A 25,246-nucleotide genomic window follows, 5' to 3' on the forward strand; every position below is an offset into this window, starting at 1 on the left:
AGAGGGGAAGGTTACATTTCATATGATAATATCTGTGCTGAGACAAAATTATATCACGTTTCATGTGATAATATCTGTGCTGAGACAAAAGCCTGTCGTGCTCTGACTTCTCTTGCCTCCTGCCTTTCCAGTATGCCATGTTCTTGTCCCTGGTGTTCCTGGCTGAGCTGGTGGCTGGCATTTCAGGGTTTGTCTTTCGCCACGAGGTAGGTGGAAGTGTGCTGAGCTGGAAGGTGGGAGATGAAATGTTTGCAGCTGGCAGGGCAGGAGCTGCTGAGGAGTTCCTGGAGCATGGAGAACGTGCAGGGCACTGAGCTTGGCTCCAGCACATCTCCAGGGATGGGGCTGCTGTTACACAATAACCTGTGCAGCTCCTAAAAACCAGTGCCGTTCCAAATGAGGGGATTTAGCCAAAGCTTTTGCCCTCAGCTGCCTGCTGATTTACTCTGGAGCTATCAGGTTTTGTGAGTCCACCATGGAAGATCTTTACTCTTTTGCATATGCTGAGGGCTGCAAAATAGATTAAATGCTTTTCTTGAACACACTTTTCAGGCAAATGCTGGTTTATGTAAGGCAGAGAAAACTTCTGCATCACACCAGACTTGCAGTTTTGTAAATCTTTTTTTTCTTGGGGGAGAGGGGGTGGGGAGGGAGTGGGATGGGATTTCATTTCTATCTTGAGAATAAGAAGAGATTAGAAGTAGAGTGAGGGAGGAAACTGGGACAGGAAGAAGCTTTAAAAAGCGTGATGGTCTAGATTTGTAGTAACACTCCTGCTTTATCCACTGTAATCAGGTCTATCTCTGGCTGTGAGTCCATGGACCTCCATGTCGCTGGTGCTGAACCAGAGCAGCCCCAGAGACCCTCCTTGTCTCTTCTCTTTGAATGAGCTGCTTTTCCAGCTTTTTTGACATGACATTTCCATTGCTATAGAGTTTTCTGCTGCTCACCCTTGCAAGCAGTGGATTGTTTTTAATGAGGTCCTGAGCCTCATTAGGACAGCCTCAGCCTGTCTACCTGCTGAGGATTCCCATTTCATCCCACCTAACCTGCCACAGCCCCAGTGTCAGGCTGCTCCCTTTTGGGAGAGGCAGACTCCTGTGAAGGCCACAGCCATGTGGGTTGCTCACATCATCTGCTTCCCAGCCCCTTTCCCACCCAGAGTGCCATTCCTGATGATGTGCCTGACATTTTCCAGCTGAGGGACCTCTTCTCCCTCATCCAAATCCCTTTGGTGCTGGGTAAGCCTGGTCAGGAGATTTATAACTTACTTTGGTGCCAGTGGCTTGTGTCCCAGGGTGTTTGTACAGCTGGCATCCATGAGCAGGGAGAAGCATGCAGTTTCCTTCAGAATTAGAGCTGGAACAAAGTGTTTAGGGAGAAAAGCATAAAATGATACCTTTTTGATAGGTTAAGTCATTTTACAGTACTTTTTTAACATATCAGTTTGCTGGGGTGGTCCTGTTTCTATGTCTGATATCCCACTAGAAAAATGGCATAAATTATTCCTGACATTTAAGAAGGAGCTCTGCCAGCTCTAAAAACACCCTTAAAAACAACTGGGAAGGGCTAGTTTAGGTGTCTTGTTAGGAAATTTGCTTTCTGCAAAAACTGCTTCCGATGTTGTGCTTCCTGTTGCTCACGTGGGCTGTTTTTTGTTCTTCACCCTCACAGATCAAGGATACTTTCCTTAGGACATACACTGAGGCAATCCAGAATTACAACAAGAATGATGAGCGGAGCCATGCAGTGGATAACGTACAGGAAAGTGTAAGTCTCAAACTGGGTACCAAAATTTAGACAATAGAGAAAGCACGGATTTAATCCCAAAATGTGAAGTTTTGATGGCTGTATCAAATCTCCAAGCTGTAATTTGCAAGCAAAGTTAGAGGCTGGAAAAACTGATCTAAAGGAAATGCTTGCCCAGGATTCCTAAATTTTAGTGAAAAAGCTGTCTGATAAAGGCAAGACCTATCCCACTGGCTTGTTATTGGTCCCAGATCTTGAATTAGGTTTATGGGGCAGGTCCATTCCTAAAGAACACCCCTTGTTCCTAAGGGAATTTTCCAATAAGATCATAAAATGTTTTCAATTTGAGCTGGATGCGACAGGGTTTTATAATCTTGTGTCCTGCATCACTGATAAACTGCAGCAGTTCTCTTCACAAGTACAGTGAGAGGCTGGCAAAGGAGACCTGGTGAGTTAAGGAGAAAAACTGGGGATCTTTTCCCCAGAGGAAAATGGAGGGGAAGCTGCTGAGGTTGGCCTGAAAGCTGTGCTGGAGGGATGGAGCAGGAGCCTCTCTGCCCCTCAGGGTGGCAGCAGGGCAGTGGGAATTGCCTTGCCTTCCTGCAGGACACAGGGCAGGAGCAAATGCCACAGCACAGCCAAACCAGCTGGGGATGCCACCCACAAGAGACCAAGCCCACCAACTACAACACAGACTGATAAAATTCACATTTAAATTCCCACTGGAAGCTCTGCCCTAGCAAGAAGCTGTTTCTTCAGTTTGCAATACATTCCATGAGCCAATTTCCTTTCCATATGACTGTGGCTCTGTGAATGGCTGAAATGTCAGTGTAATTGTATTGATGGCTTCCAGACCTTTAGAAATTACAGCTCTTGTGTTGGACCCTTCAGCATGGTTGAAACTGTGCTCTAACCTGGCTTCTCCTGGTTAGCAGATTACTGCAATGCTCCAGACTGAGTATATTCTGCTGTCAAATTGTCTGTTTGCATAATGTTAACCTGTATTTTAAATTTCTGATTCCTTGGATTTGACCAAACGAAATAGTTCTGAGTAGTTTTTCAGTGTTTCTGTTGTAGCAGAATGTTAATTTCATTCATAGTTCTCTCTTTACAGGAAATGCACTTATAAGCCCTTTCCATGCAGAAAATTCAGCACATACTCCATACTTTTGAGTCTCTGACTTCTATCTTAGGATCTAAATCAGAACATCCTTCCCAATTTAGGGTTTTCTAGCTGACTTCCTAGATACACCCTGTGAACATATGGTGTCTTTCTATTCACAGCTCAGTGAATTGTCCTAGAAATTATTTTGGTGAGTTAGAGAGGCTTCATCTCATTGATTTGTACTAGTTTGAAACTGTATGTGTTACATGCAATTCTGTGTAATGCTTTGAGGTCTTGAATTTGCAGGGTTATCTTTAACCGAATAAAAAAGTAAAGAAAACAAACAACAACAACAAAAAACCCCCAAAAGATTGTCAACTAAAAGAAGATGGGTTTATGGCTGGACCTTTGTCAAATGTTACAAATAATAGTTCTGCTCATATAATACTTTCTTTTAGTAGGTCATCTGCTCCCATGTTCTGTAAGTTACATTGTACCCTGGTACTTTTGTAATTAGTGGGGCAGGGGTGTTATCTGCTTTTCAAAACTTGAGGTACCCTGTCATTATTTTGATTATGAGCTTATGCAGTGGGCCGAGATGATTCTGATCTAGTTTTAATTCTGGTTTGTTTGTTTGTTTGTTTGTTTGTGTGTTTTAAACCTGCCTCTTACCCCTCCCAGCTGAGCTGCTGTGGCATTCAGAGCTACACCAACTGGAGCACCAGCCCTTACTTCTTCAAGCACGGCATCCCTACGAGCTGTTGCATGAACTCCAGTGACTGCAACACTCAGGACCTGCGCAACATGACCGTGGCTGCCACTAAAGTAAACCAGAAGGTACCAGTAACCCTGTGCCAGAGGCACTTGTGACACCACCCAGCACCCCAGGGCAGTGTGTGCCGGCTTGCACTTGCATTTCGTTTCAAATGGTTGGTTGATAACGTGCAAGTCAGGCTGGAGTGATGGGAAGGATGGGCTTGGTCCTGCACTTGCTTCATCTTCTTTGAGCTGGCCTTTCTCAAATCCAATCCCAGATGCAGCAGTTGTGAGGAAAAACAGGTTTGGGGCATTTTTAGGCTCCCCCATGGCAGAAAGGAAATGATGAATCTGACTTCATGTTCTTAGAAGGCTAATTTATTATTCTATTCTATTCTATTCTATTCTATACTATACTATACTATTCTATTCTATTCTACTAAAACTATGCTATACTATACTAAAACTATACTATACTATACTAAAACTATACTATACAAAAAGTATACTAAAGTATAAAGAAAGGATACTTAAAGAAGGCTAAAAGATAATAATAGTAAACTTGTGACTCTCTCCTCAGAGTCCAACGCAGCCTGACCACGATTGGTCATTAAGTCAAAACAATTCACATGAAACCAATCAAACAACCACCTGTTGGATAAACAATCTCCAAAACAATGAAACCAAATCTCCAATGAAACCAATCTCCAGAACAATGAAACCAATCAAACTGTTAGATAAACAATCTCCAAACCACATTCCAAAGCAGAAAAAAGCCGGAGAAGCAAATGAGATAATATTGGTTTCCTTTTTCTCTGAGGCTTCTTGGCTTCCCAGGAGGGAAATCCTGGGCAAAGAGGGTTTTTCAGAAAATATGATGGTGACACAGGTGATTGACAGCAAATGCTATGGTTGGTGGGTACATTTATTGCGAGTTAAAATCTTTGAAGATGTAGGGCTGCAAGCACAGCCCAGCCAAAGTGATCCTTTCCCTGGGGTCACCTGGAAGAGAGGGTTGGGAAGACAGAAGTAGGATTGAGAAGGCAAGTAGGGGGAACAGGAAGAAAATGAATAATTAGAGAATAAAAATACAGAAAATGCTAAGAAAGGGAAGAATAAAGGGAAAATAATGCAGCATCTATGCATTAGACATTGTGCTGAAGAAGTGCTACTCAAGTTATTGCTTCAAGTGCTAGTGTTTCATCAATTCTTTCTCACTTGAGATTTGCAAGAGAGGGAATAGCTGGTAAGAGGAATGATATTGTGGCTAAATCACCATTCTAAGTAGCAGCACAGCTTAGTCAGACTTAAGAAATATTTTCTTTTCTGTTTTTATTTTCAGAGATCTGTTTAAAAAATAAATAGAAGTCCCGAGGACAACAGGGGAAATATGGAAATGCCTCTGTCTCTTCTGTTTCTGTCTTTTTCACCTGTGACTCAGAAGGTTGGACTGGTGGCTGAGCACAGCCTGAAACATCTTTGAAAACCAGTCAAGTAGACAACGTTTTCTGGCATCTATTGTAAAAGGGATGCTAGAGGATTATTTTCCACTAAGCCCTTCTTCTTTTTTTTTTGCAATGGCTTAATGAGAGTCACTTGTTGCAGATGTGTGGAATGTTGGTGGTGTCCATTGGTTGAGTAACTCACAGTCACCACCAGCAGTGACCTTGCGTGGGCATGGAGGGTGAGCCATGACTGAGGGATCAGTGAGTGCTTGGCCAGGGCTGTAACACATTTCCAGCCATCCTTGCTCCTTGCTCTCCTGTCAAATGCACAAGTCACCTAACAGAAAAGCACTGCTGATTCTTCAGGAAATAGCTGAAGTAATCACTTGATTTAATTACCTAGAGGAGATTTGGATGTTTGGCAGTTCATGTGGTTTTGTCTCATTTTCTGGCATAGCCATTGAAAATCAAAAGTTGCAGATTTCTGTTCATCAGTTGTGAGACCTTGGAGTTGTCCCAGACATTTGAGCAAAGTGGGATGCTTCTGAAAGGTGCATGGGAATAAAAAGCAAGAAGGAGAAAATGTTGTTTGGCCCTATCCTTTCACTTCAGATAGTACCAAACACCATTGCCCCTGACCCAAGCTCCTTGCCCATCTTGGAAACAGGCCCTTTGCTCTCTGAGTGTTGGAGAAAAAGGAAAATATTTATTCCCTGTGTTGTTGAAGACCCATCTCACCATGATTGTGGACAAGTATATTTTGATTATATCTTTTGGTGGATTCTTGCAAAGCTATCAGAAAAACGAGTTGTCTATGAGCTAATCAAATTACTAGCAGTTTCTGAGGACTAAGAATGAATTAACCAAAGAGGATTAAACTAATATAATTACAGGACTAAAAGACAGCATTCCTGGATTTTCTTTGCCAGTTCTGACCCTAACTTGCTTAGTGACCTTGGGTTAATTATTTAGGCTCTCTGTTTCTTCGTCTCAGACAGCACTAATACCTAACTTTAAGGGCTGTCATTAGGATTAGCTAATTAATGTTCATCTAGTGCTTTTAATCACAGTTCTTTCCCGAGAAACCTCAAGAACCATTTCTCTCTAAAATCTTAATAAAGGAACAGATGCATGGAGTCAAGAAAGATCAGATCCTTTGTAAACTGTCCCTTCTGTGCTCTGGATGTCTGCTTGGCACCCAGAGGTGCTCACACACCTCTGTCCTGTCCTGCACCTGCTCCTGCAGCCCATGCACAGTAACTGAGCAACTGAGCCATATGCAAGCAATGTTCTTCAGAAAACAGATTATTGTGGCTTGGGAAAACAGATTCTTCAAGTGAGGAGGGTGATCACAACTCTGCCATTGCATGTTTTGTTGACAAGATCTTCTGTCTCCCTCAAATTACCACTGTGCTTCGGTGTTGCGTCTCTTGAAGGCTCTTCAACAGAACTGGTTTCAGGAGAGCTGGGAGAGCATTAAGCCATGTCAGACAGAATGAAAATGCTGCTTGAGAAATCTAATCTCATTGCATAACATGTAAGACACACAAACTATGGGTTAAATAAGCAAGCTTGAATCAGACTTGCTGTACACTGTGGTAAAACATAGTTGATATGTACACATAAACATTTCAGAAATTAATCAGGACCAGCTGTGCTGGTCCTCAGCTACTATTAGGTTCAGCACGTCATTGCTCTCAGGATTAAATATCTTGAGATGTTATAACAGAAGTTAAAGAAATGGTACAATTTAATGAATGGCCTGTCTGAAATAAAGAACATTGTTTGTCCTTCTCGCTATTATTTTTTACAAGCACCTGATGCTCTGAGGCCATCAAGAGTTCCTACAGTGCTTGCAGAATGAGGGGAGTGTGGATGTGGGTGAAATGTGGAGACACTTCTCTCTTATGGGACAAGCTGGGAAGGGCAACTCAGTCTTATTTCTGAGTTTTCCAATTTCTGATCAAGTGGATAAAGCTATAATGTATAAAACTCCTCAGGACTGGCCTTCAGCCAGAGTGTTGGTCATTTGAGGAAGGTGGCAAAAGGGGCTGAGCAGTGACTTTGGGTTATGGGGACAGATAATGGGGGTTGATAATGAAAGAAAAAAAAAAGATATGCAGTGGTTTTGGTGCTATCTTTCTTTCTTTCTTTCTTTTTTTCTTCATGTATCAAGTCACATTAATCATGTATCAAGTTTAGATTAAATTAGGTACCACAAAGTAGGAGATAATTTCAAATGCTTTTTTGAGGGATCAAATAGGTGAGGGGAGAAACTTGACAAATATTATTATACTGAGAGGGAGCATCTCAAAGAAGTCTATCCAAGAGAAGGGCAGATATTGCACATGAATCCTCTGGCCCCAGTCTGAGCTGTGAATTGAGGCCTGAGAAAGAAAGTCAGTAGACAGAAAATTCAGTTTGGGGAGTAGGACAGGGAATTTTATGTCCAAAGGCAAATGAACCAAGAAAATTCATACAAAACCCTTGATAACTTTGTTACATGGTTTAAAGTTACATGCTGTTCAGTGCCTTGCCTGGTGTCCTTTGATGGGTAAAGGCAAGCAGAATGCCTCAAGGGACACTTTATTAAATATCTAGAGTATTAGGAAATCAGCATCATTTATTCATTTTTGACATCTGTATTGTATTATAACATTGGTGTACTGTTACTGGTTTGGTTTCAGGTCAAAGCTATATTGTTTTTTAACTGACTTTCTTTAAAAAGACCCATAAAAATGAGTGCAGCATCACATTTAGATTTTAAAAGTATTGAAATGCATTCATTTCTAAAAGTAATTGGTTTTGCCACAACTCCACATCATTCACTCAGAATTGCTGTTTTAGAAAAAAGGTGACACTGTTGGAAATTACAGCAGAAATATTGTCTAAGCAGAGTTCATTCTAAATGAGAAATTTGTGTGTATGCATTCATGGCAGGGAAGGTCAGTACAAAGAATGATGGTGTTTGTTTTCCAGGGCTGTTATGACTTGGTGACCAGTTTTATGGAGACAAATATGGGAATCATAGCTGGAGTGGCTTTTGGGATTGCATTCTCACAGGTATGTGCATAAACATTCCCCTTCCCCCCTTTTCTTTCCCCTCTTTTTCTTTACCTGGACTTCAAGGAAGGAAGGATTATGGAAAGGGACTGAACTCAGCATGCTCATTAGTCCTGAGGTCATCTGTTCATTGATTTTCTTTTTTTCAACTTAAATGAAGTTTCTCCTTGGGAATATCAGTTACGGTTGAGCTAATGACTAGCTCAGGGAAAACAACTTGTCCCTGCCCTGGGTCAAATAGAGGTTAACCCAATAAAACATTGGCTTAAATGGAGCATAAACGCTAAGACAAATAGCTTATCCATTGTTTGGGTAGGCTTCTATCTTCTAAGTACTCTTATTTGTTCTTAAAGGACTCAAGAATTCAAAGGAGTGCACCCTCAGGCCTCCCCATCCTGGACCTGGGGCTGGAGAGGACACTTTGTGACCAATTTGATTTATTTTCCCTTTAACACTGAACAGTGAGAAATGTTAAGTCTACCAAAATCAGATTGTTAAACCAACTCCTTGTCTGTACCCAAAGGAGTGTGGCATGAAAGCTACAAGAGGAGAGCTAAGCAGGGTTTTCTGCTCCATGATGTCCAAACTGCATTTATGTAGACAGGAACTGGGGAAAGTATAACTCTGGTCAGACTGTTCTGATCAAGAAGGGGCAGGAAAACATCTGCATCTTTCAACAAAATGCTTCTACATACCACTCCATGTGTCACAGCAAGAACCATACTGGAAACATGCAAAACTGAGAGAGAGGGAAATATGCACAAGCAAAACTGTCCCTAAGCCATGCAGAAAATGGCCCCCACATCCTCTCCATCAGCATGCAAACAGCCTGAGGGAGCCCTAAAATTGTCTGGGCTCAGACTGGCTGAGTGCCCTGCCTTGGGCATATCTGGGAACCTGATGCCCTGTGGCCAAGGTGCTGGATGTGAGCAACCCGTGGTTTGGTGTGGGTGGAAATGTTGATTCATCTCAACAGCAGCTGCCCAGAGCATGTCAGGGATCCAGAAAAGGTGAACAATCTGGAGCTGTTTGTGCATGGACAAGGGGAGGTCAGGGTTTTTTTAAACAGGCTATTCTAATTCTTGTTGAATGGTGACAGCATTGATATTCTTCTCCAGCCTTGATTATGGTTTCATTGCTGCTATAGGACTCCAGGCTCGGGCTTCAGTTTGGGTTCTAGATAGCCAGAAGGCTGTAAAGCATCTTTTTAAATGCCTCCTGTAAAGCTATCCAAAAGAAAAATGAGACTAGTAGAATTGTAAAATATGCTGCTGAGGGGAAAAAGTCAGGACCAATACTGCCTGAAAGCATTTAATGGGTGTTTCATGGCAGGCTGCAGGCAGCAAGGGCTGCAAGGCATTTTGTCCCTGTGACTGAGGGGAAAATGAGGTGTGTTTTGGTGTGGTGTTGGCATCTCACACTGCTGCCAGGTGGGGATGTCACTGCCCAGAGCAGGCACTGCGCTCTGGCACTGTGAGGACATGCCCAGCTGCTTGAGGTGTTAGCAGACTTCTAAAAAAGAGAAGAGAGAGGCTGCAGAGGGGGAAAACACAGCTCTCCCAGGCTCTGAAAAATAGAAGGTGGCCAGTTTTAATTTACTGAGTAATCTGTTTTGCTGGGCCCAATTAGGAACAGTGTTTACAAATTGATTTCAGGTTAAGGTGGCTGGCAGAAATGCCAGGCAGGGCTCCAGCTGCAGGCGAGGTTTTGCTGTTCCTATTGAGAATAGGTTTAATCTAAATAAAAGACAAATTAAATCATGTTGCTCTTCTACAGCAAAGCATGCTTCACGTGATTTGTTAGGTGTTGACTAGCATGGGGAATGTGCTGATGCCCAGAAATAGGGAAAGTTGGTGTAATGGCATTGCAAATCTTACAGGCCTGGCACAGACCTCCCCCATCTATAAAAACCACTGTGTTGCTGACCTTGTCTGATCTGCTCCTTGGGTTTGAAATAATAACAACAAAATAAAATTTGATGGTTTTTGGACCTGGATGCCGATGTTCACTTCCAGCTGGAATAATTTCCATTTAGCAGGTGCTCTTCAGAGCAGAAAAATTATTGCTGTGTTGTGCCCAACAGAGAATAAAATTATGCAAACTGCATAGATGATGGAGAGCTGTGCCTAGATAAAACTACAGTGCAGGCATTGGCTGAAGGAATGCAAGAGACCCTCTTTGGAGAGGTTTAGAGATTGTCAGTAAGGGATACTCAGTGCAATGTTCACATGATTCCCTTTGTGCTGAAATCAGGTGCTCTCCATGTGCTCCAAACCAGTTGTTTGGCATGTACAGGTCCCATTATTCCAAGATAAATTCCCATGCAGCCATGAACCCTCTTTACTGTCAGCATCAGTGTGGGCAGCTCTGCCTGAAGGTGGATTTGGTTCTGGTGCAGAAATCATCCACCCTTGTCTGCTCCAGCTCCTCCCTGAGCACAGCGGGGCTGGGACTGGCTCAGGGGTGAGGAATGGGATCCACATCAGCCTCTTACACTTGAAATCTGGTCTAAGACTGGGCTGTTTCTGAAGGTTAATCACAGTGGATTCAGTGGAGGCAGAGCCTGTGACAGAGGCACACCACAGCACAGGAGGCTGACTCAAATAAGGGACATGTGACACAGACAACTCTCTCTTTTAAAACAGAGCCAGAGAACTTGCACTTTTGGAGATTTGCATTTTGAGAATATGACAAGGTATTGAGCTAAAAAGTTATTCCTGTATTCCTGATGGATTAAATTCCCCCTCCCCCAGTTTTGGCTTAGCTGATGTGCTGATGAATTCCAAGTTAGTTCAACACATTTCTATTTATAGAAATTCTCCCAAAGAATGAAAATTGATGACAGCACCAAGACCCAAAATAAAATGGGAATTCTAATTGCAATTCAGTTTCTTTCTCTTCAGTATAATAAGGTGTAATAAATATGTCATGCAGAGCAGCTTCCAGTCAGTGGTAACTCCTACATAATAAATGTATTAAAAAGCCAGTTATTATGTGTGCAGGGGGGGTAAGACTGCTACAAAATATGCTGTGGGTGGTTTTCAATGGCCAGAACTAAGATGTGCCTGAGATTGCTCCTAGAAACCATGAGAAATTCACTGCATTCTGCTTGCTGGAGTGACCTGTGGCCAGCAGGATGGTAGGACAGGAGACACACCTGAGGGTTGTGGGTTTCCCACTTGTCTAAACCAAAGAATTTGTCAGCATTTTCAAGTATGACAAGACCACAGTATGGAAAACTCTCTGCTTTCTATATAATAGCTCAGAAGACCAAGATAATCTTAGGGAGAAAAAAGGGAAGAAAAGAAAAAAGTAAGAGAGAAGACAAATGCAGAACCAAGTCTGACAACTTAGCACTCAAAAATCAAGAGACTAGAATCAAATAAATGAATAAGTGGATAAAAGTTGAGATGGGGCATTTGAGAGGCAATGGGAGTGCAGGGAAATGAATGCAGCTCCCAGCAGCAGTTTCTTTGCGGGAATCCTTTACCACCAATTCTGATTTTTCAAAGGAGCTGCAGTAACCTGGAGCATAATGGGATAAGGAGCTTCCTCCTGCCTGAAGAGCAGAGGAGGCAAGTGCTGGAACAAATGCAGAGAGCAAGGCAGGGTGCAGAGTGCTGGTTTGTGCTGCAGTCTGGGAGCCTCTACCCTGACTGAAAAGCAGAGGACTCCAGTTCTGCCTGTAATGAAAGAGCAGAAAATTCAGCAGCTCAGTACAATATTGCCTCTTTTGGGCTGCAGGAGGAGCAGTGCTCTTGTGGTTAAATGTGGAAGTCAACACATCAAAAAGCACATGTTTTTATATGCATTCAAAGCATTTCCAGACTATTTATTATAGCTCTGTTATGTCCTGGTAAGACTTAAAAATGCTGAATAAAATGTGTGTGCAATGGCTTGACACGCATGCCATTATTTTTGAAATACAGAGTTAAACATTATGTCATTATAACCCTTTAAATGCCTAAACCAGCCTAAGGTCAGAGCCAAGAATCAATAAATGGGCCAAAGATGATGGAGATAGATTCATGAGTAACCTGCCATTTGTCTTAGCAGTGAGCTGAGTAAAACAAAACACTGTTAAATTCCTGAAGATGCTACAAAGTTTAGACACACTGATTATTAGAGAAGAATCCCTAATTAGAGGTGTCTGGGGAAGTCTGCTGCAGTTGAAGGGGGAAAGAAAAGCCTGTGGTTTCCTATTTGTAGAGGCTACAGCATCTTTCCCCTTGTAAACCTGATACAAGCACAGATTGTGGTTGAGAAGAAAGTGGCTGTGACCTGAGTGCTTGTGGTGGGGAAAAACAAACAACTGCAATGTACATTCTTGGCCATTGTAGGGAGGAATTGATTTGGATCTGGGCTGGAATTTGCTCAGGGAAAATAGTTTGGATTAAATGCACTGCAAAGTTCATCTTACTTAAAAATGCAGTAAGGCAGAGAGGGAACTTCTGAGTCCAGCCAAGAAAGGTGAAGAGAGACTGAAAGTCACCACAAACACAGAAAAACGACAATGAAGGAGGTGGGACAGGGCCACCCAGAGACACTCACTCTGTTCAGCTTGTCAGAGCATGGAGAAATACATAGCATTGTCCAAAACAGAAATCTCATTCTCCAAAATTCATCTGAGTTAAAGAAACAGTGCATGAGCCAGCTGCAGGAGCGTTTTAAGAATTCCCATTAGTGCAATACAACGGAGTGTCAGGTAACCTGTAGAATGTGGTTGGTTTTCAGCAACACCTTCAGGAACTGATTAAATCATCCTCCCAGAGATGAGTAGAATAGGCAACAAAATGGCTAAAATGTCTTCTTGGGATCAGCTGAGATTTTTCAGAGCTGAGGAAGGTTTTCACCTGTGGCAAGACCATGGTATGGAAATCTCTCTGCTTTCTATATAATAGTTCAGAAGACCAAGATAATCTTAGGAAAAAAAGGGAAGAAAAGAAAAAAGAGAGAAGACAAAAACATATTGTTTTGGCAACCAAAAACACAGCCTCTGGACCCTGGTAGCTTTGGTTAGGGTCAGCCAATCTGGAAGAGCAGCCAGCCAGTCATAGCTAGGCATGCTCTGGATATGCTCAGGAGTTAATTAATTGACCAACCCCAATGAGAAAAGCGAGGTTGAATTATTTACAGCATATTAACTCTGTTGGCACATGAAGGAAGCACTAAGAAACTGCAGTAGGCAAAACATTGGAAAGACTGAGTGCTTATTGATGAGTGGAAGCCTGGGATCTGTTTTCAATAATCTGAGTGACAGCCAAGGGAATAGTGAATGACTTTTTAAAAAGTTATTTCCAGATTTACAGAGCTGATTTCTACAGTGCTGCATCACTTGTAAAGGAAGCATAACCAGTGTGGGACATCAGGAAGCTTTAACCTGGCACAGTGATAAAGAAGTTAAAGGCACCAGGTCTCAGGGCTGAGGGGTGGTGGTGAGGGATCCACATGGAGCAAGTGAAACACAGCCTGTAACAAGCTGATACCCCCAGCAGTTTATTCATCCACATCTGGCTTGGCCAGACATTGACAATGGGACTAAAAAATCCCAAAAAGTCATGCTGTCTGTCAAATAAATGTCAAAAATCAAGAGGAAGATCTGACAAAGACAGAAAACAGATTTAAATGCTATTTTTCTAATTAGAGCAGTCCTTAAAATAGGGCATAAATAACTCCAGAACATGAGCTACATGTTTACCAATGCTCTGCACTGAGGTATTTAACTCAAATTCTGTTCTGTTTAACTGAAATTCTATTCTGTCTCTGTCCTGTGTGGAACAGTTGATCGGGATGCTGCTGGCATGCTGTCTGTCCCGGTTTATTACTGCTAACCAGTACGAGATGGTGTAACAAGGTGAGCTTTTCCCATTTTCCAGGTGGTAAAGCTATAAAAGCCTTGCTGTGTTGTTGTGGCTGCGCTGCTTCTGCTGAAGACAGTGAGCAAGTTCTCATTCTGAGTTCTCATTCATTCATTCCAAGCGTGTTCATTGAGAACTAAGCCTTCCCATGGGCTTCTTTGCTTTGGGATTTTCATCCCAATTTTGTGTGTGGTGGGGGGAAAAAGAAGAAAGGGTGGTGGGAATGCAGTATTGAATTTTGTCATTTCAGTTTTCTTGGGAAGAGATGTCGGAACCCAGGAAATTCCTCTGGCTGCCCTGGAGGACTCGAGCCTCTGCCCAGGGGGCTCAGAGACCTTGGCACAGAGCCCAAGAGCCCTGTGCCTTTGATTTAGCCCTTGGAAAAAACAATACCTATCACCTATGTTAGACAGTGAGCTTCTGCTCTAAACCAATCTAAAAGCGCCCAGAAGATGGAGGTTAGGAATAAGAAGAAGGAGAAAGGCTGGACATGCCCAGATTCCTCCATCTTGCCCCCTGAACCCCTATTCTAAAAATGAAAAAAAAAAAAATCTATTTTTCACCACATGATAAATTCACTATCATTCTACTTAAACTGTCATGGCTTGTAATTCTTCATATAAGGTGGGTAATTGTTTTTTCCAAGGGCTAAATCAAAGGCACAGGGGTCTTGGGCTCTGTACTAAGGTCTCTGAGCACCCCGGGCAGGGGCTCGAGCCCTCCAGGGCAGCCAGAGGAATTTCTTGGGTTCCAACAAAGAAATTGTTGGAATTCCTTGGGTTCCAACAAGGAAATTGTTGGAATTCCTTGGGTTCCAGCAAAGAAATTGTTGGAATTTCTTGGGTTGCAACAAGGAAATTGTTGGAATTTCTTGGGTTCCAGCAAAGAAATTGTTGGAATTTCTTGGATTCCAAAAAAGAAATTGTGCAAAACACCTGCTGCGAACACTGATATCAACCAAAGCGACCCACTTGTTGGTTTGTTGTTTTGTTTTTTGGGTTTTTCTCCATCCTCCCTGCTCTCCAGTCTTTCGAGAAGTGTGGAGTCCAGAGCCTGTGTGAAGACCAGGAGCTGCAGAGCTGGAGAAAGACTGCCATGAATGTTATAGCACACACTGTCTCTCGCACGCACGCACGCACGCACGCACACCCCCACGAGCAAGCCCGTGCGCGCGCACACCCGCACCCACCCCGCTCCCCCAGTGTCCCACGCCTAGTGTCCCATCCTGTGAAGTTCCACGGTGCCACCCGGGGTGTGGCCGGGTCCCCTCGGCCCCCAGAGCCAGCGCCACCCCCGGGGCACGGCACCGTCTCTATGTTCTTGGTCACTCAGTAGTTGCATCGTAAGTTAACAAAGGTAACTCATTAACAGCATTGATCGGGCTGTGCATGTAGTGACTGGAGGGCATAATTAGCCTTTCACCATGGTTAATAAGTGTTGCACACATCCATATAAACCGGTATATGAAATATATATTCTTTTTTTGGTTTTTATCTTAATTTCTTGGTTTGTTTATTGCTTTACTAAGGTTTCCATCCTTTCCCCCCTTCCCCTGCGCCTGTCCCCCCTTCTCCCCAAAAAACAAAGGAATCAGTAACATAACATAAAGATACTTGAAAATGATGTTAAAATGTTGTGCTTGAAGGGAACTGTTATTCCTGATGTTCTTCTACATCTTTGATTCTTACTCAGTGTTGTATGCCTAGTGCGTATCCCGGTAGGCTTTGTCTAGTGCATTTTGCCTCGGAACCTGATCCTGTGTAATACTGTTATTAAGCTGTGTTGTTGCTTACTGTGAAGGCAGAAATTTTTGCTCCCTTTATTTTTATGACGTAGCTATGAACTAATTGAACTGTGCTGTACTGCGGCCTTCATACTTTTTTCCTGTTCTTTATTTTTATTTTCTCTTTCTTCTTTTGCATTGAGGTTGCAGCCACCAAGTACATTGTTGAATCAAATTGAAATAAAAACACACACACACACACAGACACAAAAAAAAAATCTCAAAAAAAATAACAGGCATATGAAATATTTTTGGGGGAAAGCAAAAGTTTAAAACCTTTTTAAAAAAAATAGGACTTTTTTAATAATGCCTCTGTCTAGCATGCAAATGAGAATGCATTGATATTGTGAGTATTTGTGATATACGTATTAATAAATGGAACCATTACAGATTTCTAGCTGCTTCTGTCTCATTCTTTAGTTATAAGAAAGCTCTTTTTTTGGGAGGGGGGGGGGAAGTGAACATGAAACACCTGGGCACAGATTGGCTTGACATGTCTTTATGTGTTTTTTAACAACTAATTTGCTTGTAAAAGAGAAGTGTTACTACCCTGAGAAAAGAAAAAACAAAAAGTGAAAGAGCTGGAATTGTTTCAAAACTCCTTCTACAGCTGGTTTCACCACGTGACAAATACCCTCTGCTTTGCAAGTTTTCTTCTTGTAATTGTTAAAAATCTGCAGTGTTTAGTTATCCCATCCTTAGTGCTGTGAGTGATTTTGGCATTAAGCAGTTCTCTCTTGATTTTGGTGAGAAAGGAGAGAAGAGAGCTTTGGGGTTGAGGGGCAGGCTCGTGGAAAGGCAGGCAGTTATCACTTGAATGAGTGCAATGTCACAGATGTGACAGAAAACCCATGGAAGTTTAAACCTGGAAATTCTGGACCAAGCCCTTAGCTTGGCAGCGTGGACAGAGAAGGAGACTTGAGAAGTCCTGGAGCCTTCTGGCTGTGGGAGCTGTGCAGCTGCTGGAGCCCCAGTCCTTCCTGTGTCTGTCTGTCCCTCCATCAGTGCCAGTGTCCGTGGGGCTGCCCTGCCTGGTGCCTCCAGCATCAGATCCTGGTGAACCTTTGGGTGGCACTGGCATGGGCAGTGCACTCCCACCCACAGCTCTGGAAGGGTTCACAGCCACACAGGCAGAACCCTGCAAGCATGTCTTAAAAACCCCAGTAGCTTCTTTAGCTTCATTCAGAGAGCCCTTCCAGAGCAGGAAAGAGAAAAAGAGCTTTACAAATAGAGGAGGAATCTAGTCCCCAAATTTAAATCTGCCCTCAATAAAACATCTGCCATGAAGGAACCACATATCTTTAGAGGTGGAGATGCCAATGCAGGTCCTGCATCTGTGCTGGGCAGCCGAGCAGGATGGTGCTGAGGACAAAGCCACTGGCAGGTCACAGCACTCCCATTTGCAGTCTCTTCTGAGGCTTCAGAGCAGCCACAGCCCCTCGCTGGTTGCTGGGGCTACGCTGTGCTGGAGCGATGCCCTTCTCCTGCAGGCACAGGATGTTCACAGGGAGATGTTTTTCCATGCCAGAAAGAACTGGCCCACCAGCTGCCCCAGTTTCCCTCCTCTATTCACTGCTGGGCAGGTCTCCCCTTGCCCCTCGGAGGGGAGGGAGGTGGGTGAGGCTGCCCTGCATCCTTCAGGAGTCACCAGTGACCTTCCGGAGCACAAAAGCACCAGCCTCTCCTTGGTTTTCTTTCCCTTTTTTTTTTTTTTTTTTTCCCTTTTCATTTTCCTGAAAGAAAGAGCTGTTTGTGCCAAGAGCTGTTCCTTTTGAAGATGCTGATGTTGGGTGACAGGTCAGCAGGCCCCCAAACGTGCCTGTCCCCATTCAGGAGCGCTGAGCACAGCTCAGCTTTAAGGCGTAAGCGCTGAATTAAATCCATTCAGCAAAACCCTTCAGTGCGTGGTCAATTGTTTCTCTCAGTGCAGCACCACTCCTGCTTTTATGGGGTAGGTGTGTTAATTGGGCTCTTGGCAGCTTCCCTGAAGAGGATCTGGCTGCTGGAGGAACTGCCAGGGGCTTTCCTGGGGAAAACCCCCTGGCCAGGCTGGGACCACCCAGGCTGCGCTGCCTGGCACCGGCATCCCCCTGGCAGCCCGGGGTGGAGCTGGAGCATCCCTGCTCCCTTCCCCTTCCCCTTCCCCTTCCCCTTCCCTTCCCTTCCCTTCCCTTCCCTTCCCTTCCCTTCCCTTCCCTTCCCTTCCCTTCCCTTCCCTTCCCTTCCCTTCCCTTCCCTTCCCTTCCCCTTCCTTTCCCCTTCCCTTCCTCCAGGAGGGAGAACTGGGGTTCTGGCTGATGTAGGAAGCACAGCCGGAGCTGCAGAGTGTCAGGACCCAGGACATCCCTGTGGCTGTCCTGAGCAGCCCAGACCCCTGCCAGGGGGCTCAGACACCCTGGCACAGAGCCCAAAATGCCTGTGGTTTTGATTATGACCCGTGGAGCAAGTTACCAACCTTAGATGAAGATCTGGAAGCCATGGCAAATTAAGTAGAATGATAGTGAATTTATCACAAGGTGAAAAATAGATTTTTGGGGTTTTTAGAATGGGGATTCAGAGGGGCAAGATGGAGGGATCTGGGTGTGTCCTGCCTTTCTTCTTCTTCTTGGCCTCCATCTTCTGCTGTGATGCTGGCACTTACAGATTGGTTTAGAGTAGAAGCTCACTGTCTAACATAGGTGATAGGTATTGGAAAGTAATTGTAAACACTGTACACGTAGTTTTTAGTATAAAGACATAACACTGCCCCGGGGGCAGGCAGAGTGCCTGGACTGTCTTGCTGAGCAGACCTCAGCTGGACAGGAGAAGGAATTTTATATATAAGATTCAATAAACAACCTTGAGACTGAGAAACGAAGAGCTCTGACTCCTTCTTCGAGCGCTGGGCTGGGAAAAGAGACTTTATAACATTTCTCAGGGTCACTCTGACCAACCAGAGACCCCAACAGCAGAGAACGGGTCGGTGCCAGGCGGGCACGAACGTGTGGGATTTTCCTTCCAGAGGTGTTTGCTCCAGGGTCCCTCTGTGCCCTCTGTGTGAACTGAATGAGCAGCACAGGAATCTCTCTGCTGCTGCTGTGCTGAGCTGGCTCTGGCTGCTCATCCCTGCCTGAGCAAATTGTGCTGTGCACAATCAGTGAGGCAGCTGGGCCAGGGAAGGGTGGGCAGGTGTGGGAGCGAAAGGAGATGCTGGGCAGCCAGATAAGCCCCAGAAGGGGTGGGAAGAATGGCTGGGGGTTGAGGAGAGTGATCATAGAATCATTTAGGGAGAAAAACACCTCTAAGATCATTCCAACTGTTACCTCAGCACTCCCAAATCCACCTCAAAATCATGACAACAGATGAAGCAGGACTCTGGGAGGAGGAGGAAGGAGCAGCACCTTTGGTCCCAGTGAGCTGCCAGCTTGGTTTGGCTGTAAGGTGCACCACAGCCTTTGCTGATGTGTGTGCTGTCCTGAGCTGCCTCCCAGGGCTGGTTTCTGCTGAGAGGACAGCCCTGAGCCCTGCTGAGAGCACAGCATGTTGCTGTGCAGGTGATGTTTCACTGTGTCAGTGAACTGTGGCTGCTCTTGGAGGCCTTGCTGCTGCTGCTGCCATCCTTGGGCAAGCATCACTGCAGAAGAAACTGGCTTTGGTACAGGACTTCAGGCTCCTGCTCCTTGGAGGAGCCAGTGCAGCCCCTAAGATGATTTTGTCTTCTGTGATTCTTCCCTTGACTTTGATGGCTCATTAATATTGAAGATAATTTTAAAGCTAGGAAGTTAATTTACTGCCAGCTCCTTGCATAAAACACGTGGCATCCCACTGGAGGGAAAGGATTGATCAGGATGTCAGACTTCCACCAGGGCTGAGTGAGGCCTGCTTCACTATGAACCTGTATCACAAAAATAAACATCCTCCTAAAGATCCTGCATCCAAAAATAAAGATTTGACGCAGAAATGACACTTCTCTATTTTGTAAGTAAAAGTGTTTTGCCCTCCAAATGTGTAAAGTATGGTCAGCTTTCTGCAAGCTGTTTCTGCCAGCTTGGCCTGGTTTTGAAGTAAAAAGCTGTTGCATTTGCCTTTTTCTTGTCACTGCACCTGTTCCTGTTGCAACCAGAAAACATTTTACTCAAAAGTCATTTCACTTTTGTCCAGTGTGACTGGAGATATTTGGTGTGTGCAAGCTCATGAAAAGCAAGCCATGCTGAGACAGCAAGTCCTCAGCTCTGGAGTCTGTTTTGCTCCCTGGTAGCTGCAGTGTATTTATTTTTGGTGTCTGGAGCTGTCTGTAGATGGCACTGAGGACTTATTTTAGATTGTGGTCCTCCTGTGTGATCAATAACTAGGGAGTGTGTATTACAGACCCAAAATATCCAGGCCCCCTGTGTGGGAATCCACAAAATCAGAGGGTTTTGGGAAAGCTGCAAAAGGCCTCAGAGACAGTAGAACTGTGATTAGAGCTAAGCAGCAGCCATGAGATAGGTCAGCATAAAAATTATCTAAACTGTAGAGAAGCAAGGACAAATAGAACAATTGTCTGTGTATTAACGCTTGTCTAGAAAGACTCCTTAAGCTACAGAAAAGTTTATCTAGCAAGATATTAGGAAATTTGAAGCTTAATAATGGAGCTCTGTGCATTGTGTTTTAAGGCTTACAGGCAGGTATTGTATTCAAAATAAGCAAACATTGTTTTAACAAAGGTATGTGTGCTTATAGTGGTTGGATAGAACTGCTGTCAATGTGCTTTTGCTTTGTGTGATTGGTCAAAAAACTTATAAAGTGAGTTGTAACATTAAGTTCTTGGTCTGCTGCCTGGGATGTGAGCTGGTGGCATCTTCCCATTGTCATAAGCATGTAATGAGACTGATGCTGGAAAATAAAACAGCTCAAGGCAGTTCCACAGCAGTCCTGTCCCGTTTGTGATTTGTACATGGACCCCCAGCCAGCACTAGAGGCCAGGCTGGATGGAGCCCTGTGCAGCCTCACCCAAGGGAGGGATGGAACAAGATGAACTTTAAGGTCCTTTCCAATCCAAACCATTCTGTAATTCTGTGATTCTCTCCCTGGTGCACTGTGCAGCAGTGCAACTCCAAACATTCCCAAAGCAGCTACTCAATCACCTGAATGCTATTTTTTATTTGCCATACTTGGCCAAGACTTGCAGAAGCAGTAGATTCCAGGCAACCCCCAGAGGTATTTCCAGAATGCTTTCAGAAAGTGCCAAATGACCAACTTTTTGGTAATCTGGTTCTCTCAAAACCCCTCAGGGCACTGAAAAAAGTCATTTTTGAAAGGCCTATCTGTTCTTAAAATGGAGATGGTTCAACCAAGTTAAAAACATTAATATTATTAAAACTGTGATTTCCAGGGGGAAAGAGCTTTCTGGCTTGCATATGGAGGGTAGGGTTTGTGTGCTTTATCTTTTTGAGTAGAGAATTAGAAAGTATGATGTGAGAGAAGACTGATGCCCTGCAAAACTGCTGGGGTGGCACAGGAGAAGGAAAAAGAGGAAATAAAATCTTCTCCAGTCAGAGTGGTTGGAATTGGGAAGTAGCTCAGTCTGATGGTGAGTCTGACAGCAGCTCCAAGGTCAGTGGGCTCAGCAGCTCAGCTCTGCAGCAGCTCAGCCCTCAGGGGTCTGAGGTCTGGTCTGGAGGGGATTGTTGCCTGCCAGGACACCTCTTACATCTCCTGGGTGCTGAGAGCAGCCTTTTGTGGAGTCTGTAGGGGTCAGACAGCTAGAAACTACTGCAGTGCACACCCAGGGAAATTCACAGCCAGCAGCAGCCCACGGCACCTCCTGAGGCTTTGCAGGAGCCTCTGGACCCTGGTGCTTTCCTACTCTGCCTCCCACAGGCTGAATGCACTTCTGTGGGCTTTGCTTTTAATGTAGTGTCTGTAAGTCATTGCTTCCTCAACAGAACTGCAAGGACTTGGTCAGGGCTTGTGTTGATATTTCGGTATCTTCAGCCTTGTAGTTATCTGTAAATAAAAGCAAACAAATTATTATCTGCATTTTTCTTCATCTTGGAGTGCAGTGTGACCCAAAGATCAGGTGAATGAGTTTTCCTCCCAAGTACAGAAGTGGGAGCACTGGTGCAGGGTTGTTGCTGTGTGCTGCTCCTTTTGCTGTGTGCCACTCCTTTTGGTGTGCATTCCTGGTGCTGGCAGGGCCAGGGATTGCCCTGTTCCTGCAGGGGAGCTGGAATTCAGCTCTGGAGGGAACCTGCCTGAGCCTTGGCATTCCCTCTGCCCTGCCAGAGCAGAATTCTCTGCCAGAATGGATGCTGTGCCTTGGGGGAGTGCAGAAAACAAGTCTCCACCTGCTTGGTGGAAGCAGGAAGGTGAAAGACCCAGAAAATCCTGGCCAGCACCAGAGCAGGCTGGAGCACTGAGCTGAGCACAGGCTGGCATGGTCCACTGGTCTTTGTAGTGCTGGGGTTCCTCCCCATGCTCATCTGGATAATCTAGCTGTTCCCAGCTCCTCTGGACTGTGCATTAAGCGTTACAATATGAGAGGGAAATCAAACACAATCAAAATTATCTCTATGAGACCCATTCAATAAAATAGTTATTGGCAATTAGCACGGATTTTTTTATAAAGAAGTAATTAGCCCTCCTGCCCTGAGCATTAATGAATGCTTTTCATTGCACCCCAAGGGGCAGTCAACCCCATAATAATCCACTTCAACACAAATGTTGTTATAAAACAACATTGTTTGACAACAGAGGCAGCAGGACAGTCACAAACAGGAGGCAAGCCTGCTCTAGTGAGCACTGGTTGCATAAAAATGAAAGATCATTAATAATTTGCTTGGATTAGTGCTGCAGACTTGTCTTCTTACCTGTGAAGGAGATGAAGCCGCTGATACAAAAAGCAGGATCTCATTTCCCTGGCTCAGAGCTGAGAAAGCCAATGGAGATGCAGCAGTGCTGGCCACAACATTGTGTTGGTGGTGCCTGCAGAGCCTGGCAGGGGGGAACAGGACCTGTCTGTGTGGTGCTCTGGAGGTGGTGATTCCATGGTCTGGAGGGGGTGATTCCATGGTCTGGAGGTGGTGATTCCATGGTCTGGAGGTGGTGATTTGGTGTGACCGTGTTCACAGGGGTCCAAGGATGAGGGAAGAGACGAAGATCTGACTCCATGTTTCAGAAGGCTGATTTATTATTTTATGATATATATTATATTAAAACTATACTAAAAGAATAGAAGAAAAGATTTCATCAGAAGGCGAGCTAAGAATAGAAAAAGAAGGAATGATAACAAACGCTTGTGTCTCAGACAGGCAGTCCAAGCCAGCTGACTGTGATTGGCCATTAATTGGAAACAACCACGAGACCAATCACAGATGCACCTGTTGCATTCCACAGCAGCAGATAATCATTGTTTACATTTTGTTCCTGAGGCTTCCAGCTTCTCAAGAGGAAAAATCTTAAAGAAAAGATTTTTCAGAAAATATCATAGCTACAATTTGGTGCTCTGGAGGTGGTGATTTCATGGTCTGGAGGGGTTTGGCAGCCAAATGGCAGAGGGTTGTGTGCCCCTGAAGTCTCCACTGCTGAACTCTTTGGTGCTACAGGGAATGAGCTCCTGATGACAGCACCCCTTTCCCCTGCATCTGTTCGATTGTTGGCATTTTCTAGTGAGGTGTGTGTTAGTGCAGATGCAAAAATCACACTGGCCTCTCAATTCAGTGCCTTTCCTGCTCTGACAACCCGTCACAGCCACCTGGTTCTGCTCAGGGTGGTGAACACAGCACGGGCAGGGCTCTCTGTCAGAAGAAAGCCCCCACAGAGTGAACAGATGAACCAGCCCCTGTTCTGGGGACATCCCTGCTGCTCCCCTCTGAGTCCTCCGCAGCCCTTGGCTCTGGTGGGAGCCCCGGCAGCCACTGCTGACCAGGGACTGCTGGCACAGCCAGGCTGTAAAAGCAATGTAAATGTTACATTTACAAACCTGAGGTGAACAGCTGAACCTCCCCTCCAAGCTGGGCTGTCCGACTGGGAAGAAGTGGTCCAGGATGATGCTGGGGAGCTCAGCCCCAGGGCTTTTCCCTGTGGAAAGACAGTGGGTAATGGGAGGTTGTGACAGTGTTCACAGGGGTCTTAAGATGAGGGAAGAGACGAGGATCTGACTCCATGTTTCAGAAGACTTGATTTATTATTTCATTATATATATTATATTAAAATTATACTAAAAGAATAGAAGAAAGGATTTCATCAGAAGGCTAGCTAAGAATAGAAAAGGAAGAATGATAACAAACACTTGTGTCTCAGAGAGTTCAAGCCAGCTCAGTGTGATTGGCCATTAATTAGAAACAACCACATGAGGCCAATCACAGATGCACCTGTTGCATTCCACAGCAGCAGATAATCATTGTTTACATTTTGTTCCTGAGGCTTCCAGCTTCTCAGGAGAAAAACTCCTAAGGAAAGGATTTTTCAGAAAATGTGTCTGTGACAGGAGGTCTAATTAAGGAGGCCAACAGCACATTTGCACACTGCTGGAAAAACCTTCCTTGCCCACACTCCCTCTGCTATTGCACACTTATTTTCTGGGGAGCCCATTCTCACTCCAGAACTAAAAAATGCCTCCAGCCTCTCCTCCTTCCCAGCTATCCCTGTGCTCTCATGAGAAGCAATGATAGCCTACCCCATGGATGAGGAGTGCTTGGAGATGGTGCCACACCCTTGGGACAACGTGGGACCCTGGAGACAGGGGTGACACTAGAGTGAGAGGGGTGACACTGGAATTAGGGGTGACACTGGATTCAGGACTGAAGTGGAGCCAGGGGTGACACTGGAGCCAGCGATGACACTGGAGCCAGCAGTGACACTGGAGCTGGGGGTGACACTGTTGTCACGGGTGACACTGGAGTCAGGGGTGACATTGGAGTCACAAGTGACACTGGAGCCAGGGGTGACACTGGAGCCAAGAGTGACACTGGAATTAGGGGTGACACTGGAGTCAGGAGTGACATTGGATTCAGGGTGACACTGGAGCCAGGGGTGACAATGGAGCCACAAGTGACACTGTTGACAGGAGTGACACTGGAGCCAGGGGTGACACTCGAGTCAGCAGTGACAATGGAGCCACAAGTGACACTGTTGTCAGGGGTGACACTGGAGCCAGGGGTGACACTGGAGCGCGGGGTGACAGCCATCTCTGGAGCCAGCCCAGGCTGTCCCTGGTGACTTTGCCCAGCCCCTCAGTGCTGGGCACACCTTGGCTGCTGCTCCCACCCCGTGCAGAGACAGGAGCCCCTCGGGTGAGCAGGAATTGAGCGTTGCTCATCTTGAGCTGCCTGCAGCCATGGGGAGGGATCAGAGCACATCTCCCTCGGTATGTCAGGGGAATTCAGTCACACCAAGGAGCTCAGCCTGTAGGGGTGAGGGTAGAAACTCAACAATCCTTGTGGGTCCCTTCCAGCTTGGAATATTCCATGAGAAAAAAAAAAGATAAGATTACTAGGCAGTGTGGAGGCTGCTGGGATCAGCGCAA

At 45.0% G+C, this 25,246-nt stretch overlaps 1 protein-coding gene across 1 annotated transcript in view; it reads left to right on the plus strand.

Annotated features, from left to right (window-relative positions):
* TSPAN7 (tetraspanin 7) overlaps positions 1-16,148 on the plus strand; it is a 92,109-nt gene extending 75,961 nt beyond the window's left edge. The window contains exons 3-8 of the mRNA XM_058824998.1: positions 132-206; positions 1,675-1,770; positions 3,536-3,691; positions 8,035-8,118; positions 13,900-13,972; positions 15,003-16,148. Of these exons, the coding sequence (XP_058680981.1) occupies positions 132-206; positions 1,675-1,770; positions 3,536-3,691; positions 8,035-8,118; positions 13,900-13,968 (480 nt within the window). The 3' untranslated portion in view covers positions 13,969-13,972; positions 15,003-16,148. The remainder of the gene's footprint in view (positions 1-131; positions 207-1,674; positions 1,771-3,535; positions 3,692-8,034; positions 8,119-13,899; positions 13,973-15,002) is intronic.
* Positions 16,149-25,246: the final 9,098 nt, after the last annotated feature.

Source organism: Ammospiza caudacuta, chromosome 2 (assembly GCF_027887145.1).
Source record: "Ammospiza caudacuta isolate bAmmCau1 chromosome 2, bAmmCau1.pri, whole genome shotgun sequence".
Lineage (NCBI taxonomy): Eukaryota > Metazoa > Chordata > Aves > Passeriformes > Passerellidae > Ammospiza > Ammospiza caudacuta.